Genomic DNA, 21,198 nt, shown 5'->3' on the forward strand with positions numbered 1-21,198 from the left:
GTGTATTGAGCAGATAAGGAACAATATTTTTAGGAGAGAAAAAAAGATTAATACCTGGTGCTACAAGGTGACTCACCGAGTCACCAGCACCATGGGTTGTTGTGTTAAGAAACCCTCTGGGGGCAATCTCTTACAGTGAGAAGGGCTACAGTCTGAGGATTCAGTTTATATGCTAGATCCTCAAGTGAATCATCCAACAGCTCAAATTGAATGTCATTTCAAAAAAAGGTAGCTTCTAAGCTTTCTGAAAGCTATGCTCAGTGATAAAGAAACAAGACTTGCTAGATGCAGCACCAGGAAGGATATGCCTTACCAAGGTCTTCAATGAAACAGGTGATGTGGTGGTCATAAAACACACAGATACAGATGACATAATACTTTAGAGCACATGAAGCTTGAGACTGACCTTCAGGCCATATATAGTATATCACTTACAAGCTCAGGTGTACATAAAAAGTTGACCCTTGCTGTTACTGCTATTATTTTTATTGGAAACAAATCCTTGAAAGAAATTTCATCAGTTGACCCTGACAAGCACCACACAACAATGCTGATCTTTCTCAGTACTAAGTGCTGCCTGCTAGGGGCACCAACACATCTTGATTGTGGTATTATTCCAATTTAACAACATAGTTGTCAGTGACTGCCTAATTGTAAATTGTAACAAATAAGCAAGAATGACAAATCAAATATAATGCTGTGGGAATACAGTCCAGGAATTTATAAAAAATTCCATAGGAAAAAATAAGCAAAGTTAAAAATCTTAACTAGAAATTTGTATAAAACAGACGTAAGGTAGTATAATACAACAGATATCCCTTGGCTGTAACTAAAGAGTAATTCATTCAGTAATCATAACTTAAATAATAAGTGCAAAAAGTTTAAATTTGTGTTATGGATTACTTGCACATTCATTAACACTACATCCTTATTATACTTGTCATAGCATGTTATGTACTAATGTGGTTCAGTTACTGTACAAAGTGTAAAGACTAGTTCCTCTAGGAGCCAAAAAGAAAAGAAAAAAAACTATATAACAATGTAGAGAAACCCGCAGTAGTCTTAACTGTGTAGGTGACAATAATAATAATAATACAAACAAAAACTTTTATATCTTTTTGAAATAGGTTGACTGCTGTTAAAGTATATTACCAAGCATTATAGTTCCTGAATATTAAAACTTATATCTGGTACAAGAACTTCCTTAATTTCACTATTATTTCAGACATAGAAGGTACAAAATTAAAAAAAAACATTCAAAGGGCAAAATTTTAATATAAAATAATTAATAATTATCTTAATTAACATTCTTAAATAGAAAGTGCTTTGTCATCTAGCTGACAAGGAGCTTCGACTGACTGAAAATTCTTTAATTTTTGCAAGCAAAGCTGCTGGAGTTCGAGGTGGCAGAGATGCTATGGATTCCAAGATGCAGTTCTCACTCATGGTAACACAATGAGTATCACCCACTTTTTCTTGTTCTTTTCTTGAGGCCAAGCATGATATGATGGACTGTGCTGCTTGCTGGTAAACTCCTCTTATCTGTTTTAAAAGTTATTTATTAACAATAAACAATTTAAAAGGGAATATACTTTTATAACAATGCAACTTATTATAAGACATGTGTTAAATGTTTAATTCTGGTCACAAGCTCCATAATCTGTATTCATTAAAAGAATGTGCTGTACAACTGAAGTATAAACAAAAATTAGTCTAACAAAGTTGTTGAATGATAGTTTTAACTTGGAAACTTACACACTTATACCAATTGTTAAAAAACAAATAGTACTATAGATTCTAAAACAACACTTATGATTACACTAAAAACAAAGTTCTTTTTTTTTTCATTTATTATAGAAGTATTTTGACTGCAAGCCTCCAGCTCTACCTTACATAAAGACTACTAAATACTTCACCAATGAAAGGCAAGTTTCAGAGTACTGGTATTTCAAAATTGGCAACTAACTGATCATTACTAAAAGTAATTTCATCTGCTGTAATATCTAAAAAATTAAAAAGGAGTGTATGGCAGTTCATCGGATATACAGTACTTCCTAAAATATGGCACAGTAAAAATATCTTAAAAAGAAAACTAAATAATAATTTTCATAAACGCATTACTCATAATAAAGCATCTTTTGTGTAAAACAGAAAATCCCAGATCACTCAGTCACCTGTAGAGGGAAAAGTAAGGTCAGCAACAACTTGTAGCTCAGTAAATGACCATAAGGATCCCTAGGTCCTAAGTGGCTAAGCTAACTGTCTCGCATATTGTGCAGACTGATCCAGATAAGAAATTAGAAGAATTGGGTAGTGTGTGCCTGCTTTATATACACTGTAATAGGTTTGTATTTAAAGTTCAAATTTCAATTTTGTTTTTAAAACATCAGATTTATTTCCCCACAAGCCAATAAATCGTACTCAACAAAGACTCTTGGAAGGACAAAAATTAGCTGATAGAATGGGACTAGTAGGATCCATAGAATAGCTCCTGAGGGAAAAAACACAACCAATACGTAGGTATTAATGAAAAATAGGGACTGTGTTGTATATTAATTGGATGTACCAAATCTGACCACTTCTCATTCTACATGGCACAGTAACACATGACATTGGCAATTCTACTAACATTAAGCAGTGTTTAGAATGAATGAAGGTACCGATAAGTTTCTAACCAAAGAAAGTAAAACCTGATTTCTGCAGATTCCTTCATTATATCCTGACCCTAGTAGCAAAGCATAGGAGGTTTACATAGGTGCTGAGTAGCACGAAAGCCTGGCAAGCCACTAGAAAATGGCACAGGTGGGGATAACACAATGCTCTGCTATATGAAGAAGGCTTATGCCTTGATGATTTATGTTTGCTGGACTTATATTCACACCTTGATCCATGAAAATGACTATGCTAAGAAGCACCTCTAGTAGTAGAGGACTCACTTACATCTCTGGCATGAAATGAGTTGCAAGATTGTCTTGAGAAATGCCCATGCCTCCTTGAAGAGCTACTAGAACTATGAGCATGAACACCACGCAAGGCATGTCTCAAAGAAGTAAGTGCTGAATGAACTTTTAATCATAGCAATAAATAAATCTGAGGCAATGCCTGCGGGTGACTGAATGGTCAAGAGAATAACAATCTAATCAGGATGAAAAAGTGAAAAATTAATTAAGCTAATCTTACAAAGAAATATGACAGTTAATCACTAATGCAAAGTACTAGAAAGAACATGGTAACAGAAGCTGCCATAAAAATAAGTAATTGAAAATAATCATTGAAATAATGAAAAAGAAAAGCTGGGGGTAGTGCTAAACTCGCATAAACTCCAAAAGAGATTAAACAAGAAACTGATAAGTATAAACAAGGCATGAGTGAATAATATTTATCCTTTAGCAACTTAACAATAACAACACTAAATACCACACACAAAATTGAGTAGCTATTTAAGACAAACAAGTGTAATTTACAGGAGTCTAGAACATCAACAGTAAGACAATCACTGGTTAATCCAACCATTTGGGAAAGTCATTTTACAAAATTAATTTCTGCAGAATCTTAAAAAAAAAAAAAAAAAAAAAAAAAAAAAAAAAAAGAGCATTAAAATTTTTTTAAATGCTCCATATATATATATATATATATATATATATATATATATATATATATATATATATATATATATATATATATATACTATATATCTATATATTATATATATATATATATATATATATATATATATATTATACTATATATATATATATATATATATATATATATATATATAGATATATATATATATTTGAAAAAAATTTTAATGCTCTTTTTTTTTTAAAGATAGATAGATATATATATATATATATATATAGATATATATATATATATATATATATATAATATATATATATATATACACAAAGCATAACATTTACAATCACTGGAGATGCTTTGGAGCCCTCTTGCACAGCTGACAAGTGTATCCAAGATGTACAATTAGGTTACCATAAAGTGGTGGGTTTGTAAGGAAACAAATGGATAATTAAATGAAAATGGAATGTTAAAATGAGTGACATCAAGTAAGGTGACACATACAGCATTATTTTAACAAATGCACAATGGTTATATATCTGTCCCCCATGCCTACTTTCAATCTTTGTTTTAAAAAATTGCTTAACTTACCTCTGCTCCAGAATAGCCTTCAGTGGCTTGGCTTAGTTTAGCTATATCAACTTCACCAGAGCAGGGTACATCCTTGAGTATACCAGACCACATGGCACAGCGACAGTCATAGTCGGGTAAATCTATGTGGATGACTTGTTCAAGGCATCCAGGTTTTAAAAGTGCCTGTTGATACAATTCTAATTTAAATACATAGTACATATATGTATGTACAGTACATAGTATATTGCATATGAATACATATTCAAATTAAGAACAATTAAATAATAAATATAGATCTACATGAATACAGAACCTACATCATTATCTTCACAAATACTGTTTTACTTATTGGCAAAATTTAGAAAGAGAAAGGAAAAGATTAAAACTTCCAGTTACAGTTTTCCATCCTTCACAAAACTGGACATAGTACACAGAAACTTAAAAATTATTAAATTCATCCTAAATCTTGTAGCAATATCTTTCAATGTTAACTGTAGTAGTAGTCTTATTAATAGTATAAAAGCTAATAGTATTTAAAATAAAAATCAACCACGATACTAGTAACTAATAAATTATACTTTTTAGATGGCCTTAATAATAATTTGAGTCTAATCTTCATGTCTGGAAACTGTGGTAACACTTAAAAAACTATTCTCTCAATGTTAAATATAAGAGAGACAAACTAATATATAACAGGAATAATAAATAGTGCAGCATTTTGACAGTGTTCTTATGTGCCAGACTCTATATATAGTCAGTTCCATAGAAAAATTCACAAATAATACTAGGGAATACTACAATAAATCAAATAAAAAAAAATTTAGAAAGTACTAGGATATCCTTGGTTACCAAGTAAAATTCATACAACTCAATACACAACTTTTACCCGTAATGTTTCAAGTTCTGGATGACTTCAGTTTATACTATTGTACCCCTGAACACATTCCTTACCTCATCTAAGGCATGTGGTCTATTAGTAGCTCCAATAACTAGAATATTCCCAGGCAGTGCATTTTCTGACATTAACGACAGCAGCTCAGATACCAGGCCACTACCACCAGCTCGATCACCACATAAACTATCTACTTCATCCATAAAGATAATGGATGGACAAGCCTGTCTTGCTCGTTCAAAAACTCTAACTAGTGATTTTTCCGTTTCTCCAACATATTTGGAAAAGAGATCTGAGCACTGAAATGATAAACCAAAATATATTTAACCATTTACACATGCCTAAATGATCATATAAAAAAAGCTTGAAACAGAATGTATATAGTTATGCTGAAAACAGTTCATCCTTAGAGCCTAATACTGTAATAGAGTTAATAACATTTCTAATATTTGTGAAGTAGTAAAACTTGCTTATAAGATTTTTTTATATGTACTGTTGTTAATATCCTGACAGTACATACTAAAGTTATACCAGAAGAAATGTATTCAAATTTTAATAATCTACAACAAATCACTGAAGCAGTTTTAACTAAGTAATTTAAGCAGTTATATTAAGAGTGAAATCCTGGGATTAAATCATTCCAGATTTTATAGGTTGATTCTGTTTATGCATTAAAGTTTGAGTACATTCTTATTTATGATTTAGTAATGAATTTGTAACAAAACTGGCCTTTTAAATGTGGCTACAATATTATTGTACTAGTATTAATAAATATGATATTGTTATGATACAATAAAGTTTGTTCATACTTACCTGGCAGATATATATATATAGCTGTATTTTCTGAAGTCCGACAGAATTTTAAAAACTTCCGACACACGCAGTGGTCGGCCAGGTGGTTAGTACCCATTCCCGCCGCTGGGAGGCGGGTATCAGGAACCATTCCCGTTTTCTATTCATAATTTTTATTTCCACTGTCCCCTGAGGGGAGGTGGGTGGGTACTTGATTATATATATCTGCCAGGTAAGTATGAACAAACTTTATTGTATCATAACAATATCATTTTGTTCATGAAACTTACCTGTCAGATATATATATAGCTGAATCCCACCTTTGGAGGTGGGAAGGGACAGAATAGAAGGATTTTGGGAAACAAATGCATGCAGATGATTTACATCTTGGTTCCACCTGTTAGCATAGCTGGCTTCGTGGTTACTGCCACGTAAGTCTGCTTGTGCTACTAGAGTTGCCAGCGAGTAGAGACCTATATAGCTGGTGCACTCCAGATGATCTGTCAACAGGGGCGAGACCACGACGTCGAACTAAGGACCATAAATTGACCATACCATGAGGGCTAAGAAGTAAAATCAAATATATATATATATATATATATATATATATATATATATATATATATATATATATATATATTATATATATATATATATATATATATATATATATATCACCACCTGACCAACCTAGCCAAAGTTAAGGTGTTTTAACTAAGGCTTAAGAGTTAAGAAGTCGCCGTTGTCGGCGACATCAACAACTAAATTAAGAGCTCTTCCTAACCATTTTCTACAGGATAGATGAGTGGTACTTCTTGCCCCCAAGATTGTGTCTGCAGACACGTATGGCCCTAGCGAGCAGCAGATCTCATATGCCATCTTCACATCTCGCAGGGAGTGTGAAGTGAACACAGAGTTTGCTTCGCTAAAACACATGGTACTCAGGATGTTGCTGAGTGCCATGCTCTGTTGAAATGCTTCCGAGGCCGCGCCCTCACCTCGTGAGCATTCAGATAAAAAGATTCAATCTTTGTGCAAACACAATGAAGGAGCATTTTTGAAAGAACTCCTTAACACTAAAGCCAGGGTGTTCTTCGATATGGGCAAGTCTGGTCTTTTTCGGAACACTGCAGATTGCCCGAATGACTTCGACTTTCTTGAGTTTTATGTAGAAAAAACTTGAGAGACCCGACAGGGCACAGGACTCTCTCTGGCTCCTGCCCACTAACTTGTGCCATCCTTGCTTCCAAGCTCCTGGCCCAAGGACAAAACGGGTTTCCATTCTTAGGCCACAACGGAAGGCTTAGAGAGCACACCGCCTTGTGTTCTCTAAAGCCCAAACTTGTGACGATGGCTTAAAATTTCACTAACCCTCTTTGTCGTATCTAGGGTGGTTAGAAGAAGGCCTTCCTGATCACATGCAAGAAGTTAACAGGTAGGAGAGGTTCGAATGCTTTGACATCTAGAACTTCAGATACGTCTAAGTTCCATATTGAAAGCTTCGATCTGGACATGCACAGTCAGTCCGTCTGTACTAAAGTCAGGTGACCGACCAGTTGACCAGTCAGACGAATCAAGGACAGCAAGGCTGTACCCTGAAGACCATAAGGCACTATTCTTCGCTGAAGGATGAGTGTCTGGACTGCCTGGGCGATTCAATCTAAGCAAACCTTGGGGGTGTATCAACGCAACCCAACGTCGTCAGCGAATCAACTCCTGACTCGATCTTCTGGTGCCAGGAGAAAGGAGCAAAAAGGCGATTCAGTCCCGAAGGAAGAATGCCTGACAGTCCAACCTGGTCTCATGTTACACGATCATCGGGGGTGTATAAACGCAACCGACTTCGTCAACAAGAAACTCAGGGCTACTATATGTCGCCTGATCTCGCACGAGTGTCTGACTCCGAGAAAACAGGTGAGACAAAAAGTAGATGGTGAGCGAGTTTCGAGATTCCACAGAACTCAAAAGATCGTGAAGGGCTTTGTTGTTTGACAGACGCAAATCTCTGAGCCCAAAGGCCGTCAACAACATATTTGCATATTCTTTAATAGTTGTGACTGCCAGCTTATCCCATTCTTCAGACGGAAATGGAAGACGGTAATCTTATTCCTGTCAACATCTCGATAGTCTGAACGTAGTCAGACTCAGAGCGGAGAGGTTATAGGTACCTTTCGAGTTAGAGTAGACCGACTCTCTCGGAAAAGGTCCTTGGAAAGTGAACTAGGAAGTATGTGACCTCTGTGAATCCAGGATCCTGAAGGCCAACATGGGGCGATCAGCGTCATTGTCGCTCCCTGTGACGTCATAAATCCTCTTATTACATTTCCTAAGCGATTGAAAAAGGGGAAAAGAGACTAAACATCCATCCCCGTTCAATATCATAGGATGGCGTTTAATGGTACCGATCCCGGATCAAGAATAAGGGAGCAGAGAAGAAGCCTCTTCGTCCTCAACATATTGTGGAGAAGAAGAATGAAAGGGCGTCCGTCCCCTAAAAGTCTACACAACTACTCAACTTAATTCCTAAGAAAGATTCCACTCGGAAGTGAATAGTTGCTGCCGTCGATCGAGACGATTCGTACGACTTTTGCAATCCTGTAACGAACCTGTAGAGGATCGTTACATTCTACGCCTGTTGTTATAATAGGCTCTTTCTCGTAAACTCGAACAAGGACCGAGAGAAGATACTTCTTAAGATATGAGAGAGCTGTGGAATATCAGAGTTGATCTGGACCACTGGTTCCCAAAAACTCGTTTCGAGGACTGGAGGGACTACCGAATCGCTTTTACTTCTTTCAGATTAAGATCCAGGACATCTGAAACCCTATCCAGATGTCCGGCACCTTCTTTCTATCACCTCAGGTGATAGACGCACTGAGAGATGTTCAGAATCATTCCTAGATCTAGAATAATATTTCAGTTTCCCGGTAGATAAAACTGTGGTCTGAATTGCAGTCTATTCGGGGAAACAAACTTCTTCAGGAAGGAAATGGTCCCCAGCAAGCTCATCCATTCCCTCCCCGAGTATGCTTACTTCCCTAATAAGGCTGCGCTTTGCCTAAGCAGGAGAGCAAATAAAAAGTGCAATGTTGCGGTAGATCGTAGTTCCATACCGTGCGGTAACGAGCACCGAAAGGATTAAGAGATAACTCCGTTGAACATAGTAAGGCAAAACGAATGCAACGTTTATTCATTCACAGTAAGAAATCCCCTCAATCTTAGGCTAAAGTCCGTGATTGTAGGACAGAGATACAGTTAGTCAGTCAATCCCGCAGGAGAGACGTAACCGTCAGCACAGAGATACGGTTAGTCAGTCAATCCCGCAGGAGAGGAGACGTAACCTACAGCGCATGACAGCGCACGATCTGTTACTGGCTTGGTTGGACTGGAGGACAGACACAGCGTGACAGCAGCAGCTAGCAGCTTACGAACGTCGTCTCTTAACTTTATGTCTGGGTTGCCAGCTACCCTATTCTACGAAGAAATAGGTCCGTTAATTTTTGAGCAGAAAGACTCTAAAGCTGGTATATTTAAGCGAAAAAGAAAACGCTAAATATATAGATGCGTTTGTGTCGTCAGAACACTACCATACAACGGTAAAAGATAAATCGGAAACTCCTGGAAGGCTGCAGGGGGAGAGTAACGATTAAATGTCCTTAAAATAAAAAATAGACAATAGACCTCTCGGCGTTGCCATCCTGAAGAGGTAACTACAGCAAGCGTTTATGACTTGCACCAACCAGAAGTAAAATAACGCAAGGCAAAATATGAAATTATATCACAATAAAGTTTGTTCATACTTACCTGGCAGACATATATATAGCTGAATTCGGAAATACAGCTACATACCTATCTGACAGGCAAGTTTCATGAACAAAACTTAAGAGAATCGAAGCAGTCAGCTCAAGCTTCTTATGTTATTGGACATAAGCGTTCATTGACGTAGTCTACAAGTCTATTTCTTGTACAAGTCTGCGAATGACGAATGAGAGCTCTTCCGAATCTTGTCAATAAGAGCTTATTCGCTTACGCAATATCAAGTTAATGAGATGTTTGTCAATGAGAACTAACCCATTTACGGGACAAAGATATTTTGTCAATGAGGGGATACCCACTTACTAGACAAAACGAAAGTATATTGTCAATGGGGGAAAGTCACTGAATTGACAAACGATAATCCAGGAAGTCGAGCATTTAATTTTTTCCGATTCCCGTCTCAAACGAGGAAGGGTAAGAATCCTGTTAAGAGACTGGGCTTACGGCAGGTAGAACGACGATGTTCAAATCGGCAGCGTAGTCCCAACTAGAAACTAACAAAATCTATCATCTGAAAAAACCCTTTCAGATGGGCTAAAAAGGCTTGCAAAATTATCCTGGGAAGAGGAAGAAACCCTCCAACCAGCTTCCTCTCCCGTATCACAACTAATGCCTGCTAAAGCTTAAAATTTATTGGCAGTATGGCAAAGGAAGTCCTGTCTTGCGCGTTTCCTGCAAGAGCGTCCTTTGATTGTAGTGCCTTTGCAAGAATCCTACTGAACGTTGCCGAGAGTCCTGACGTGCAGGACATCGAGCCTTACATAACCCGTAACTGCCTTATCGCAAAGTCTTGACTGCGGTAGTGGCAACTTAAATTTATTGCAGAATGGCAAAGGTTGCGGTAGAGCAAACGAGATCTTCCCTTGAGCTTTCCTTAACTCCATCCAACCTATGCGAAAAAGCAATATTAATTGACAGAGACCTCTTGAATTCACGAAACCCGATGTCTTCCTGGGTTTCGAAGAAGAAGTTGTCTGTTCACTTTCAGCTTCCTCCGAAGCACTGCCTACTTCACATTCTTTGCAGGTGAGGTAGAAGGTATCACCGAAGGTAGAGGTAAAAATTCTTTAGGCCCAAAATCTGAAACAAGAGCTTGAAGAGTTCAACAGAAACGTTCAGCCAGGCGACACACCCGGCGTGCGCTGGTGCACGCTCGGCGTCCACTGGGGCGCGCTCGGCGTCCACTGGCGCGCGCTCGGCGTCCACTGAGCGCGCGCTCGGCGTCCACTGGCGCGCGCGCGTCGGCGTCCACTGGCGCGCGCGCTCGGCGTCCACTGGCGCGCGCGCTAGGCGTCCACTGGCGCGCGCTTGGCGTGCACGCGCGCGCTTCCTGGAGTTCATCCGAGCGTCCCGGGCGTCCGCTCTCAAAAGCTTCCTGCTACTATGACTTCTTTTACATATTGTTTCTCGGTGAAAAGACGGACACGAGTTCAGGCGACGTTCGCCTTCTTACTTCTCACTGAAACGCATAACGAGAGAGAGAGAGAGAAGGACGTGAAGCGTCCTCTTCTATAAAGCTTCTATTTAGAGGGCGCGAGTCCTTCCGAAAGCTCCACTCAAGGAGGACGCTTCGGAGGACAAGAAGCAATCTTTCAGGATTCGTGCACGCGCACACGCACTTTGGCAGTCTGGGATTTCATCAGAAAACTGCCGAAGGCACGCCAGATCGGTGGGGTTCCTTGTAACCCTCCTTAGGGCTTTCGACATGCTCCCTCCCCGGGTCCTGGGAGTCAAGCAGAGGTCCCGGCCTAGAGGCGAAACGAGGCCGATCTGACGCACCCTCCACTACACAAGGGGTATCACTGCACTTCTGCACTTCACTTTTACTCTCTAAAGCAAGCACTTTCAATTCTAAGTTACGAATCGTAAGAGTATCAGAGAAAGGGCAATTCCTCTACAGACACTGCTTAGGGCCCGAAGGCAACACTGCAGGGTTAGGAGTAACAATTACAGAAGTAGCACTTCACAGCAATGAAGGAGAGCGAGCACCTCTCGTAGACATATTCATAGCCCGTAGGCCATACTACAGGGTTAGGCAAAATAAAGTCTACAGGAAGGTTAGCAGGTTCACTACCCTGACTTTTGTTACTGATTAATTGCGTACATACGAATCATACGTCTTCCTTACGGAATTAGACATGTTTACTGATTAATTGCGTACATACGAATCATAACGTCTCTTACTTGAATAAGACAAAAGTCTCACACTCCTTACATGACAAATCTCAACAAAGAAGCAAGACCCATACCCCTCGTACATACCAAGTGCGGATCTACCGAAGCTTTCGGTAGCCACACCCTATCTTTCCAGACAACCCCGTCTGAAACTAGCCTAACTAGATTCAGATATTTTATGCAAAAATGAATCAAATTCAAATCAATTTAAGATAGCGTATGCCTAGCCACAAATCCAAGTAAATAAATCAAAAGACAATTAGGATACTTAGCGGCAATGAAGTTTCCAAATCCTAAGACAGAGGTACTGAAACAGGTGTTTTCAGCACCGGCGACAGAAAAATTATGAATAGAAAATGGAATGGTTCCTGATACCCGCCTCCCAGCGGCGGGAATGGGTACTAACCACCTGGCCGACCACTGCGTGTGTCGGAAGTTTTTAAAATTCTGTCGGACTTCAGAAAATACAGCTATATATATATATCTGACAGGTAAGTTTCATGAACAAATTTGTATGTAAGGCTGTACTTCCTTTTGTATTTTTACCTGCAGCTTAAGTTTAGTGGTCTACTATCTTAAGACCTCCACTATGTGAAGTATGAATAAAAATTTATTTTATTTTTACTTTTGGAAATCATCATTGAGAATTATTAAGTTTTTAACAAGTCAACAAGTGTAACACAACTCTTAATGTGTAACAGTTACAGTAACCAACATCTGCAAACCTATTTCTCGATTCAGTTGTTTATGTCAGTACTTGCTGCTGTTTATGCCAGTGTTATGCATGAAATACAAAGTGGTTGTTAATTATAAGAAATAACAATGAATTATTAGACAAGTGACATTCCATTTACTATGGTCATTGATGCATGTACACATATAAGTGAATATGCATGTTTATTTGTGCATTTCACTGTATGCATATACATTAAATGTCGTACAGTTGGAGCTACTATATTAATTAAAAACTACTCTATTTCCAACAAACATGGTAGAAAACCGTTGCAATAAGAAACTGACGTTTAGGTCTATGCCTTGTCATTGCCTCAAAATATAAGAAATTGATGTGTAGGTCTATGCTGTCATTGCCTCAAAATAATAAGAATTTTTGTATAGGCCTGTGCCCTGTCATTAATTTCAAAATACTATAAGAAATTGACATGTAGATCTAAGCCCTGTCACTGCCTGTAAATAAGAATTGACATGTTGGCCTATGCTCTGTCATTGTTCTAAAAATATAAGAATTAGATGTGTAGGCCTATGCTCTGCCATTGCTACAAAATATCAGAAATTTACTTTTAGGCCTATTCTCTATCATTGCCTCAAAATATCAGTAAGTGATGTGTAGGCCTATGCCCTGGCATTGCCTCAAAATATAAGAAATAGATGTGTAGGCCTATGCCCTGTTCACTGCCTCAAAATATAAGAATTTGGTATGTAGACCTAATCTCCCTGAACTCAAATCTGTGATGTCATCATTCATGCATGCATGGAGCTCAACATTACAGAACAGAGTCAAATCAATACAGCTAATCATATGGACTGTTAATTACATAGTGTGATGTCATTCCCCTTTCAAGAGCTAGTCAATTAATGGCATGCAATGGGCGGGGGCTTAGCTGCTTTTACTTTAAGAGACCACTTCCGACACATACCTTCACAGGGAAGAAGCTGAAGCTCGTTTCAGTTACCAAGGCTTTCACAAACATTGTCTTAGAACATCCTGGGGGCCCATAAAGCAATATTCCCCTTAATGGATGATTCTCTGGTTCTGCAATGTGCAACTGCATCAGTGTCTGAAAATATAAGATGGCAATTTTAATAGATTTTTCATGTCATTCATCTCCTTCATATTAAGGCACATCAGCCATATGATTTTATGATTATTCTAGATAACTAAGCTGAATAACACATACCTGCAATCTGGACTTTAGAGATTCATATCCGTATATGTCGCTCCACCTCACCTTGAAAGTATAAAGAAACGAAATTAATAGTGCATTGCATTTTAAGACTTAGTTATGTATATGTGACTTACCCAGTAGTTATATAGCAAAGAGTTTCTACTCGGTAGTGAGCTTTCAGCTACAGGTAATTATTTGGTAAGTATGTGTAAAATCTAATTTTATTATAAAAATGTCATTTTTACACATGTAACTTACCAAGTAATTACCTGTAGCTGAAAGCTAACTACCGCATAGAAACTCTTAGCTATATAATTACTGGGTAAGTATACACAAAATCTAATTTTAGTATAAAAATATCATTTTTGTATTTCCATACAACACTTAAGAAGAAACCTACCTGAACTGCTGTTACATGATATTCCAACATTATGGCAAAATCTGAACTTTATGAAGCCTGTATGTTTCATTTCATTACAATAAAATACAGCACAGTCTGTAGATGTAATGATAATCTATAAAACAGTGAAAAACATTCAACAGATATCAACTTTGCAAATGCTACTCTAAATGTATGTTCAGTATATTCATGTTTCTAAGTCAATGAGCAACTGTCAGCTACATATTAGTACCTGCAGTCACTTTACTAATAGAATATAAAACCAGTAGCACTGCCTTCTGTTTCTATCTTCTTACTTTTCACAGAGCCACCCAACCAGGGATTGGTTATTTTCCCAACCTTAAGTTTTCACTTGAAAGAAATATTCACAATGAACAGCCAATAAAGACCTGCAACATACTTTAAAATACAAATGTAGGTAGTACAATCATTCCTCCTCAAACCAATGCCAGGGAAATATAAGGGGACTTTGTTCTTTATAGTTGTTACTGAAATTTAAATAATATTTTCTATTCATGAGTTATCATTAAAAGTACATCTACCAATTAACATTTCAATTCTAATCTATTTTAGGAACAATACATCAAGGTCAAGACATACAGCACAAGATTACTACTGGTTATTGTATTAAAGTTATTACCAAAGAAATAGCTTGATAGTTTTGTCTCAGTACTGTAGGTGAAACTCCTGCCATCCCTTCTTGAAGATCCTCTTTACTCAAAACAAAATCCACTTCTTCACCCTCATTCTTCTTATTCTGGAAGGAAAATACTGTGATAATACCTGTATATCTAATGAATCTTTACTAATTACATCAATCAGTAAACAATTTGTAAGGTGCACTAATCATTCCGGTAATATCTAAACAGACCACTGTGATTTTGAAAGCCATAATTATTTTTTTAAATACCTCCACATTTCAAAGGAAAAGGCTATCTTATGAGCCTAGAAATGTGAATTGGTTGTCTTGTTAAAATACTGAATAATTGATATGATATTGTTATGATACAAAAAAGTTTTATACATACTTACCTGGCAGATATATACTTAGCTATTAGACTCCGTCACCTGACAGAATTTCGAATTTCGCGCACACGCTACAGGTAGGTCAGGTGATCTACCGCTCTGCCGCTGGGTGGCAGGAATAGGAACCATTCCCGTTTTCTATCAGATTTTCTCTATACCATCTGTCTCCTGAGGGGAGGATGGGTGGGCAATTAATTGTATATATCTGCCAGGTAAGTATGTATAAAACTTTATTGTATCATAACAATATCATTTTTATACATTCAACTTACCTGTCAGATATATACTTAGCTGATTCACACCATTGGAGGAGGGTAAAAGACAGCTAATAACTGATTTAAACAGAAATCACAACATATGTTGTAGGTAATAAATAATTAAAACCTTGGTTCCTACCTGTTTAAACTGAAGACTTCATGGTTAATGCCCAGGAGTCTGCTTAGTCTCAAGAGCCTCAGCGAGATATTGATCTATTGCTAAGAGTTCTTGTAGGTCTGCCAAAGGGGTCTTATCCACTTACTTGGCCGATCCTAGAAGGGCTATATCAAAGGGTTTCGATCCACTTATATGACAAGAACCTTTTTCAAGGAGCACAATACCGATCCCGATCACCTTAACCTAATTCCATGTTAGTTCTAAGATTGCAAGGAGTTATCCCCGAACCCCTTGCAAACGACCAATAACTCGATCACAAATACATTACACTTAACTTTTACGAAAGATAAAAACAAAAAATAATTTTTTACAACCCAGCTTCTAAGACCTATTCGCAGTCTCTTACTGGCAAAAGCAACGGCCGCCTGTGCGACATCAAGCACTCATGCCAGTAGAAACCCTTGACACTGTCTCAAAAGGGAGGTTTATGTACAATATTAGACAAAGTCTTTTGTACAACTCGGTTTATAAGGCATATTTCCAGTTCCTCACTGACAAGGGCAACGGCCGCCTGTGCGACGTCAAGCACCCTTGCCAGCAGAAAACCAGAAACCTGTCTCAAAAAAGGAGGTTTACGTACCGCCATAAAAGACAAACAGTCTCCTAGTAACAATCCCAGCCATGTTTAAGATAAACTCAAAACCCAATGCCCTTCCTTAACTTAACAAGGCAACTGGCCTGCCTGTGCGACCATCAAGCCCGTTAAATGTAAGCAGAAACCTAGAACCCACTCAAAGGGAAGGTTTAAGCACAATTATAAAATTTTAATATTTAATTTAAGGATCGGTATGCGTTCCAAGTCCCAGCACTGTATCCGCTGATACAAAAGGACCCAGAGAGAAGCACTTCTCATAAGTAATTCTAACATCTTTAAGTTAGTGTGATGCAAATACTGAGTTGCATCTCCAGTAGGTCGCATTTATAATGTCCTTCATGGACATGTTCTTCTGGAAAGATAAAGATGTGGCCACAGCTCTTACCTCATGAGCCTTTACTCGTAGAGTCTTTAAGGAATCATCTGCATATTTGCTGTGAGCTTCCGTAATGACATTTCTGACAAAATATGCTAACGCAATTTTGGACATCGGTCTCTTCGTATCACGAACTGCGCACCACAAACTTTGTTTACATCCCCCTAGCTCTTCTTTCTTTTTAAGATAGAACTTAAGAGCTCTAACAGGGCACAACGTTCTTTCAATTTCCTCTCCCACCAAGGTTGAAAGACTTTTCACCTCAAAACTCCTAGGTCAGGGTTTTGAAGGGTTTTCGTTCTTAGCCAAAAATAGAGTTTGGAAAGAACAGATGGCTGCGTCTTTCTTAAAACCCACCCGAGAGTCGAGGGCGTGGATTTCACTTGTTCTTTTAGCCGTAGCTAAGGCAAGGAGGAAAATACATTTTCTAGTCCAATCTCTGAACGAGGCACGGTCAGGAGGTTCAAATTTCTCTGACGAAAGGAATTTAAGTACTATATCTAGATTCCAGCTTGGCGGAACCGAGGATATAGATTTAGAAGTTTCAAACGATCTTATTAGATCGTGTAGATCTTTATCTTCCGCCAAATTTAAACCCGTTTCTAAACACTGCCGAGAGCATGCTTCGGTATCCTCTTATAGTAGAAACCGATAGATGGGATTCCTCTCTAAGGAATAACAGAAAATCAGCTACATTGGTCACAGAGGTATCGGAGGAGGACAGTTTATTCTTCCTACACCATCTTCTGAACACATCCCACTTCGATTGATAGACCCGAATAGTTGACGATCTTCGGGCTCTAGCAATTGCTTTTGAAGCTTTGCTTGAAAAGCCTCTCGCTCTGACCAATCTTTCGATAGTCGAAAGGCAGTCAGAGCGAGAGCGGGGAGGTTTTGATGGTACCTCTCGAAGTGGGGTTGTCTGAGAAGATCTATCCTGTTTGGAAGAGATCTTGGGTAGTCCACTGTCCATTCCTGTACCTCTGTGAACCAGTCTTGGGATGGCCAAAACGGGGCGATGAGAGTTAGCCTCGTCCCTGTTGATGCTACGAACTTTTTCATTACTACGCTTAGTAGCTTGAATGGAGGGAAGGCGTAAGCATCGAGTCCTGACCACTCCAGTAGCATGGCATCCACCACTATCGCTTTCGGGTCTTCGACTGAGGAGCAGAAGTTCTCTATTCTCTTTGATAGGAACGTCGCAAATAAATCTATTTATGGCCTTCCCCACAGGGTCCACAGGCTTTGACACACTTGCTCGTGGAGAGTCCACTCCGTGGGGAGAACTTGATTTGTCCTGCTGAGTCTGTCTGCTCTGACATTCTTTTCTCCCTTCACAAACCTAGTTAGGAGGGTAATGTTCTTCTCCCCCGCCCATGACAACAGATCTCTCGTTATTTCGTAAAGGGAAAACGAGTGCGTCCCCCCCTGTTTTCTGATATAAGCCAACGCTGTGGTATTGTCTGCGTTGACTTGTATCACCTGATTCCTTACTTCTGTTTCGAAGGACTTCAGTGCCAGGAACACTGCGTACAGTTCTTTGGCATTTATATGCCAGTCCTTTTGCTCTTTCTCCCATTTGCCCGACACTTCTCTTACTCCTAGAGTCGCTCCCCATCCCATCTCTGAAGCGTCTGAGAACAAGATTTGGTCTGGGTTCCGAACCTCTAGACACATTCCCTCGTTCTTTTCTAGAGGGTGCAGCCACCACTTCAGGTGCTTCTTCACTTCTATTGGAATAGAGAAAGTGTCCGACAGTCGCCCCTCTTTCCAACTCCACGATCGTCTTAGGAAGAATTGAACCGGGCGTAGATGAAGTCTCCCTAGGGACACGAACTGTTCTAGGGAGGAAGCTTAGCCACTGCCTGGCTGAACTCTTTTCTTTCTTTAGAAAGGTCGTGACCTTCTGAATTCCTCGAAGTATTCTTTCCTGGGAAGGAAAAGCCCGAAAATCCCGAGAATTCATCTGAATCCCCAAATAGACTAAGTCCTCACTGGGGATCATCTGCGATTTCTCGAGATTCACGAGCAATCCTAGAGATCTCGTCAAATCGAGTGTTTTCTGTAGATCCTCCAAACATTGCTTCTGAGATTTGGCTCTTATCAACCAATCGTCTAGGTATAGGGAGATGTTTATGCCTTCCAGATGTAGCCATCTGGCTACATTCCGCATCAGGTACGTAAACACCTGCGGAGCTGTGGAGAGGCCGAAGCACAAGGCCCTGAACTGGTAGATCTTTCCTTGTATCATAAACCTGAGATACTTCTTCGACGATGGGTGAATAGGAACGTGAAAGTAGGCATCCTGAAGGTCCAGCGAGACCATCCAGTCTCCCCGATGCAGGGCTGAAAGCACCGAGGCAGAAGTCTCCATGGAGAACTTCTTCTTTTCTACGTAACGGTTCAGGATGCTCACATCCAGGACCGGTCTCCATCCTCCTGATGCCTTCAGTACTAAGAGGAGGCGGTTGTAAAACCCCGGGGAGAAAGCATCCTGAACCTCTTCTATTGCCTCTTTGTCCTTCATCGTTATTACCATCTGAAGAAGTGTCTCTCTCCGAACAGGGTCCTTGTACTTCGCCGACAGTTCCTTTGGAGATGTTGACAAAGGTGGTCTGTCCCGAAGGGTATAATGTATCCCTTTTCCAGAACAGCCAACGTCCAAGGGTCGGCTTCCCTTAATGCCCAAGCCCCTACAAAGTTTAGGAGTCTGGGCCCTACAGATGTTTGGAGGACTTCGCTGCTACTTCGATTTCTTGAAAGCCCGAAAGGAGGACCTTCCTCGTTTATCCGATGTCTTCCTTTTTGTTGGAGGTCGAGAGGCGGAACCTCTCCGAAAGGGCACAATAGGTGTACGAGCAGCCTTCTTTGCAACTGGTACTGCTGGCCTTGTCTTCTTGGTGGATTGAACCAATAGATCTTGGTTTGCCTTTTCAGAAAGAGACTTTGAAATATCCTTCACCAAGTGAGAAGGAAAAAGGTGATCCAAGAGAGGAGCATACAAGAGGGCTGACCTCTGGGAAGGAGATACTGCTTTCGTTAGGAACGATCCAAACAAAGATCTCTTCTTCACAATTCCTGATCCAAATAGGGATGTCAGCTCTCCCGAACCATCTTGTACTGCCTTATCCATACAGGATAATATATGTAAGACTTCCGGGTCCAAAACGTCCGGTTCTTTGGCCTTTTTAGCCAGCACTCCAAGGGACCAATCCAGGAAGTTAAATACTTCTAATACATGGAAAAGTCCCTTAAGGTGCTGATCCAGTTCTGACATGCTCCAGTAAGCTTTCGCTGAATTCAACGCGTCTCCTCGAAGCTTCAACTAAGCTTGAAAAATCAGCTTCCGCGGAAGATGGAAGCATAAGCCCCATTGCTTCCTCCGTTCTATACCATATCCTTCTCCTACCTCCGAGCTTACAGGGAGGAGAGCAATAAACCGTCTTTAAAGCTTCCTTCTTCGAGTTCATCCAAGTATTTAAGGATTGAAGTGCCTTTTTCATTGATATGGCTGGCTTCATCTTTAAATATGAAGAGGACTTCGGAGTTTTCGTACTCGAGAAAAGAGATCTAGGAGAGGGAGGAGCTGCAGGGCTTAGAGAATCTCCAAACTCTTGAAGGAGAAGAGAAGCCAATACTTTATAATTGGAAACACCCTCGTTGGTTGGGGTTTCCTCCTCCGACACGTCTTCCAATTCTACCATAGAAGGGGAGCGAGTTCTTTTGTGAGAATCTCTATCTGGAGATCTTGTTTCCTTAGGCGAAATACTTCTGGAAGGAGAGAGACTAACAGATCTAGAAGTCTTCTCTTCAGCGTTGCCGAAATGCCGAATTTTCCCCCGATTTGCCGAGAAAAACTCTACGGGCGGAGAACCAGACCTTCAATGCCGAGAGGAAGTCGGCTTCCTCGTTCATGCCGAGAAAAACTCGGCATTCTTCGAGGAGATTGATTTATCGTCTCAAATAAATTTAAATACTTTTTTTTATTTAGTTAATGTCTTTTTATGTAAGATTGGGTAGAAAATGATTATTACTACATTATTATTACATAATATATGTGTAAATGATTGTTTAAGATATTCCACTTAATAAGAATTGAAAACGTAACCCGGCAGACGGTAAGGAACGCTTTGTAAATGTAAAACAAAACACGAAGCCGAATTTTATTAACAGTTAAATACCCATGATAATATGTCTCAATATAGTATGTATGATTAAAACAATTATCAGTGCTAATGAAAGTTTCCCTTTTAGCATAGAACTATAATTTTGAGGTTACATATTCATTGTGGTCTTATAAATTTGCACCTCAAGATTAGTAGACTGCACAGCTTCTCGTTTCGCAAATCTGTTGCAACGAGCATAGGCTAACACAGGGTCTTCCACAACCTCTTATGAATTCAGTTATCTAATTTAATTCCGATGGAATGTGCTACAGCAATATGACAATTTGTCCAAAATTGCATTTTTCCTAACTATACAAACTGAGGTCCTTTTACAATAGGAAGGTACTAGCGGCAGCTGGATAGGTCGTAAGCTTTCGAACAAGGGGTTCGGTAGTTAACTGCTTGTCCGACAGGCGCGCGCGCGCGACTGGTAGGTAAACAAATCACTTTTGCTTTTGGCCCAAGC

At 39.3% G+C, this 21,198-nt stretch overlaps 1 protein-coding gene across 1 annotated transcript in view; it reads right to left on the reverse strand.

Moving 5' to 3' along the window:
* Nucleotides 1-1,103: 1,103 nt before the first annotated feature.
* The window catches only part of LOC135196332 (ATPase family gene 2 protein homolog A-like), a 42,861-nt gene continuing 22,766 nt past the window's right edge, over nucleotides 1,104-21,198 (reverse strand). Inside the window, 6 exon segments of the mRNA XM_064223081.1 lie at nucleotides 1,104-1,542; nucleotides 4,174-4,338; nucleotides 5,107-5,346; nucleotides 13,486-13,626; nucleotides 13,747-13,797; nucleotides 14,775-14,891. Coding sequence (XP_064079151.1) covers nucleotides 1,330-1,542; nucleotides 4,174-4,338; nucleotides 5,107-5,346; nucleotides 13,486-13,626; nucleotides 13,747-13,797; nucleotides 14,775-14,891 — 927 coding nt within the window. The 3' untranslated portion in view covers nucleotides 1,104-1,329.

The sequence above is a fragment of the Macrobrachium nipponense genome, chromosome 17, assembly GCF_015104395.2.
Source record: "Macrobrachium nipponense isolate FS-2020 chromosome 17, ASM1510439v2, whole genome shotgun sequence".
NCBI lineage: Eukaryota > Metazoa > Arthropoda > Malacostraca > Decapoda > Palaemonidae > Macrobrachium > Macrobrachium nipponense.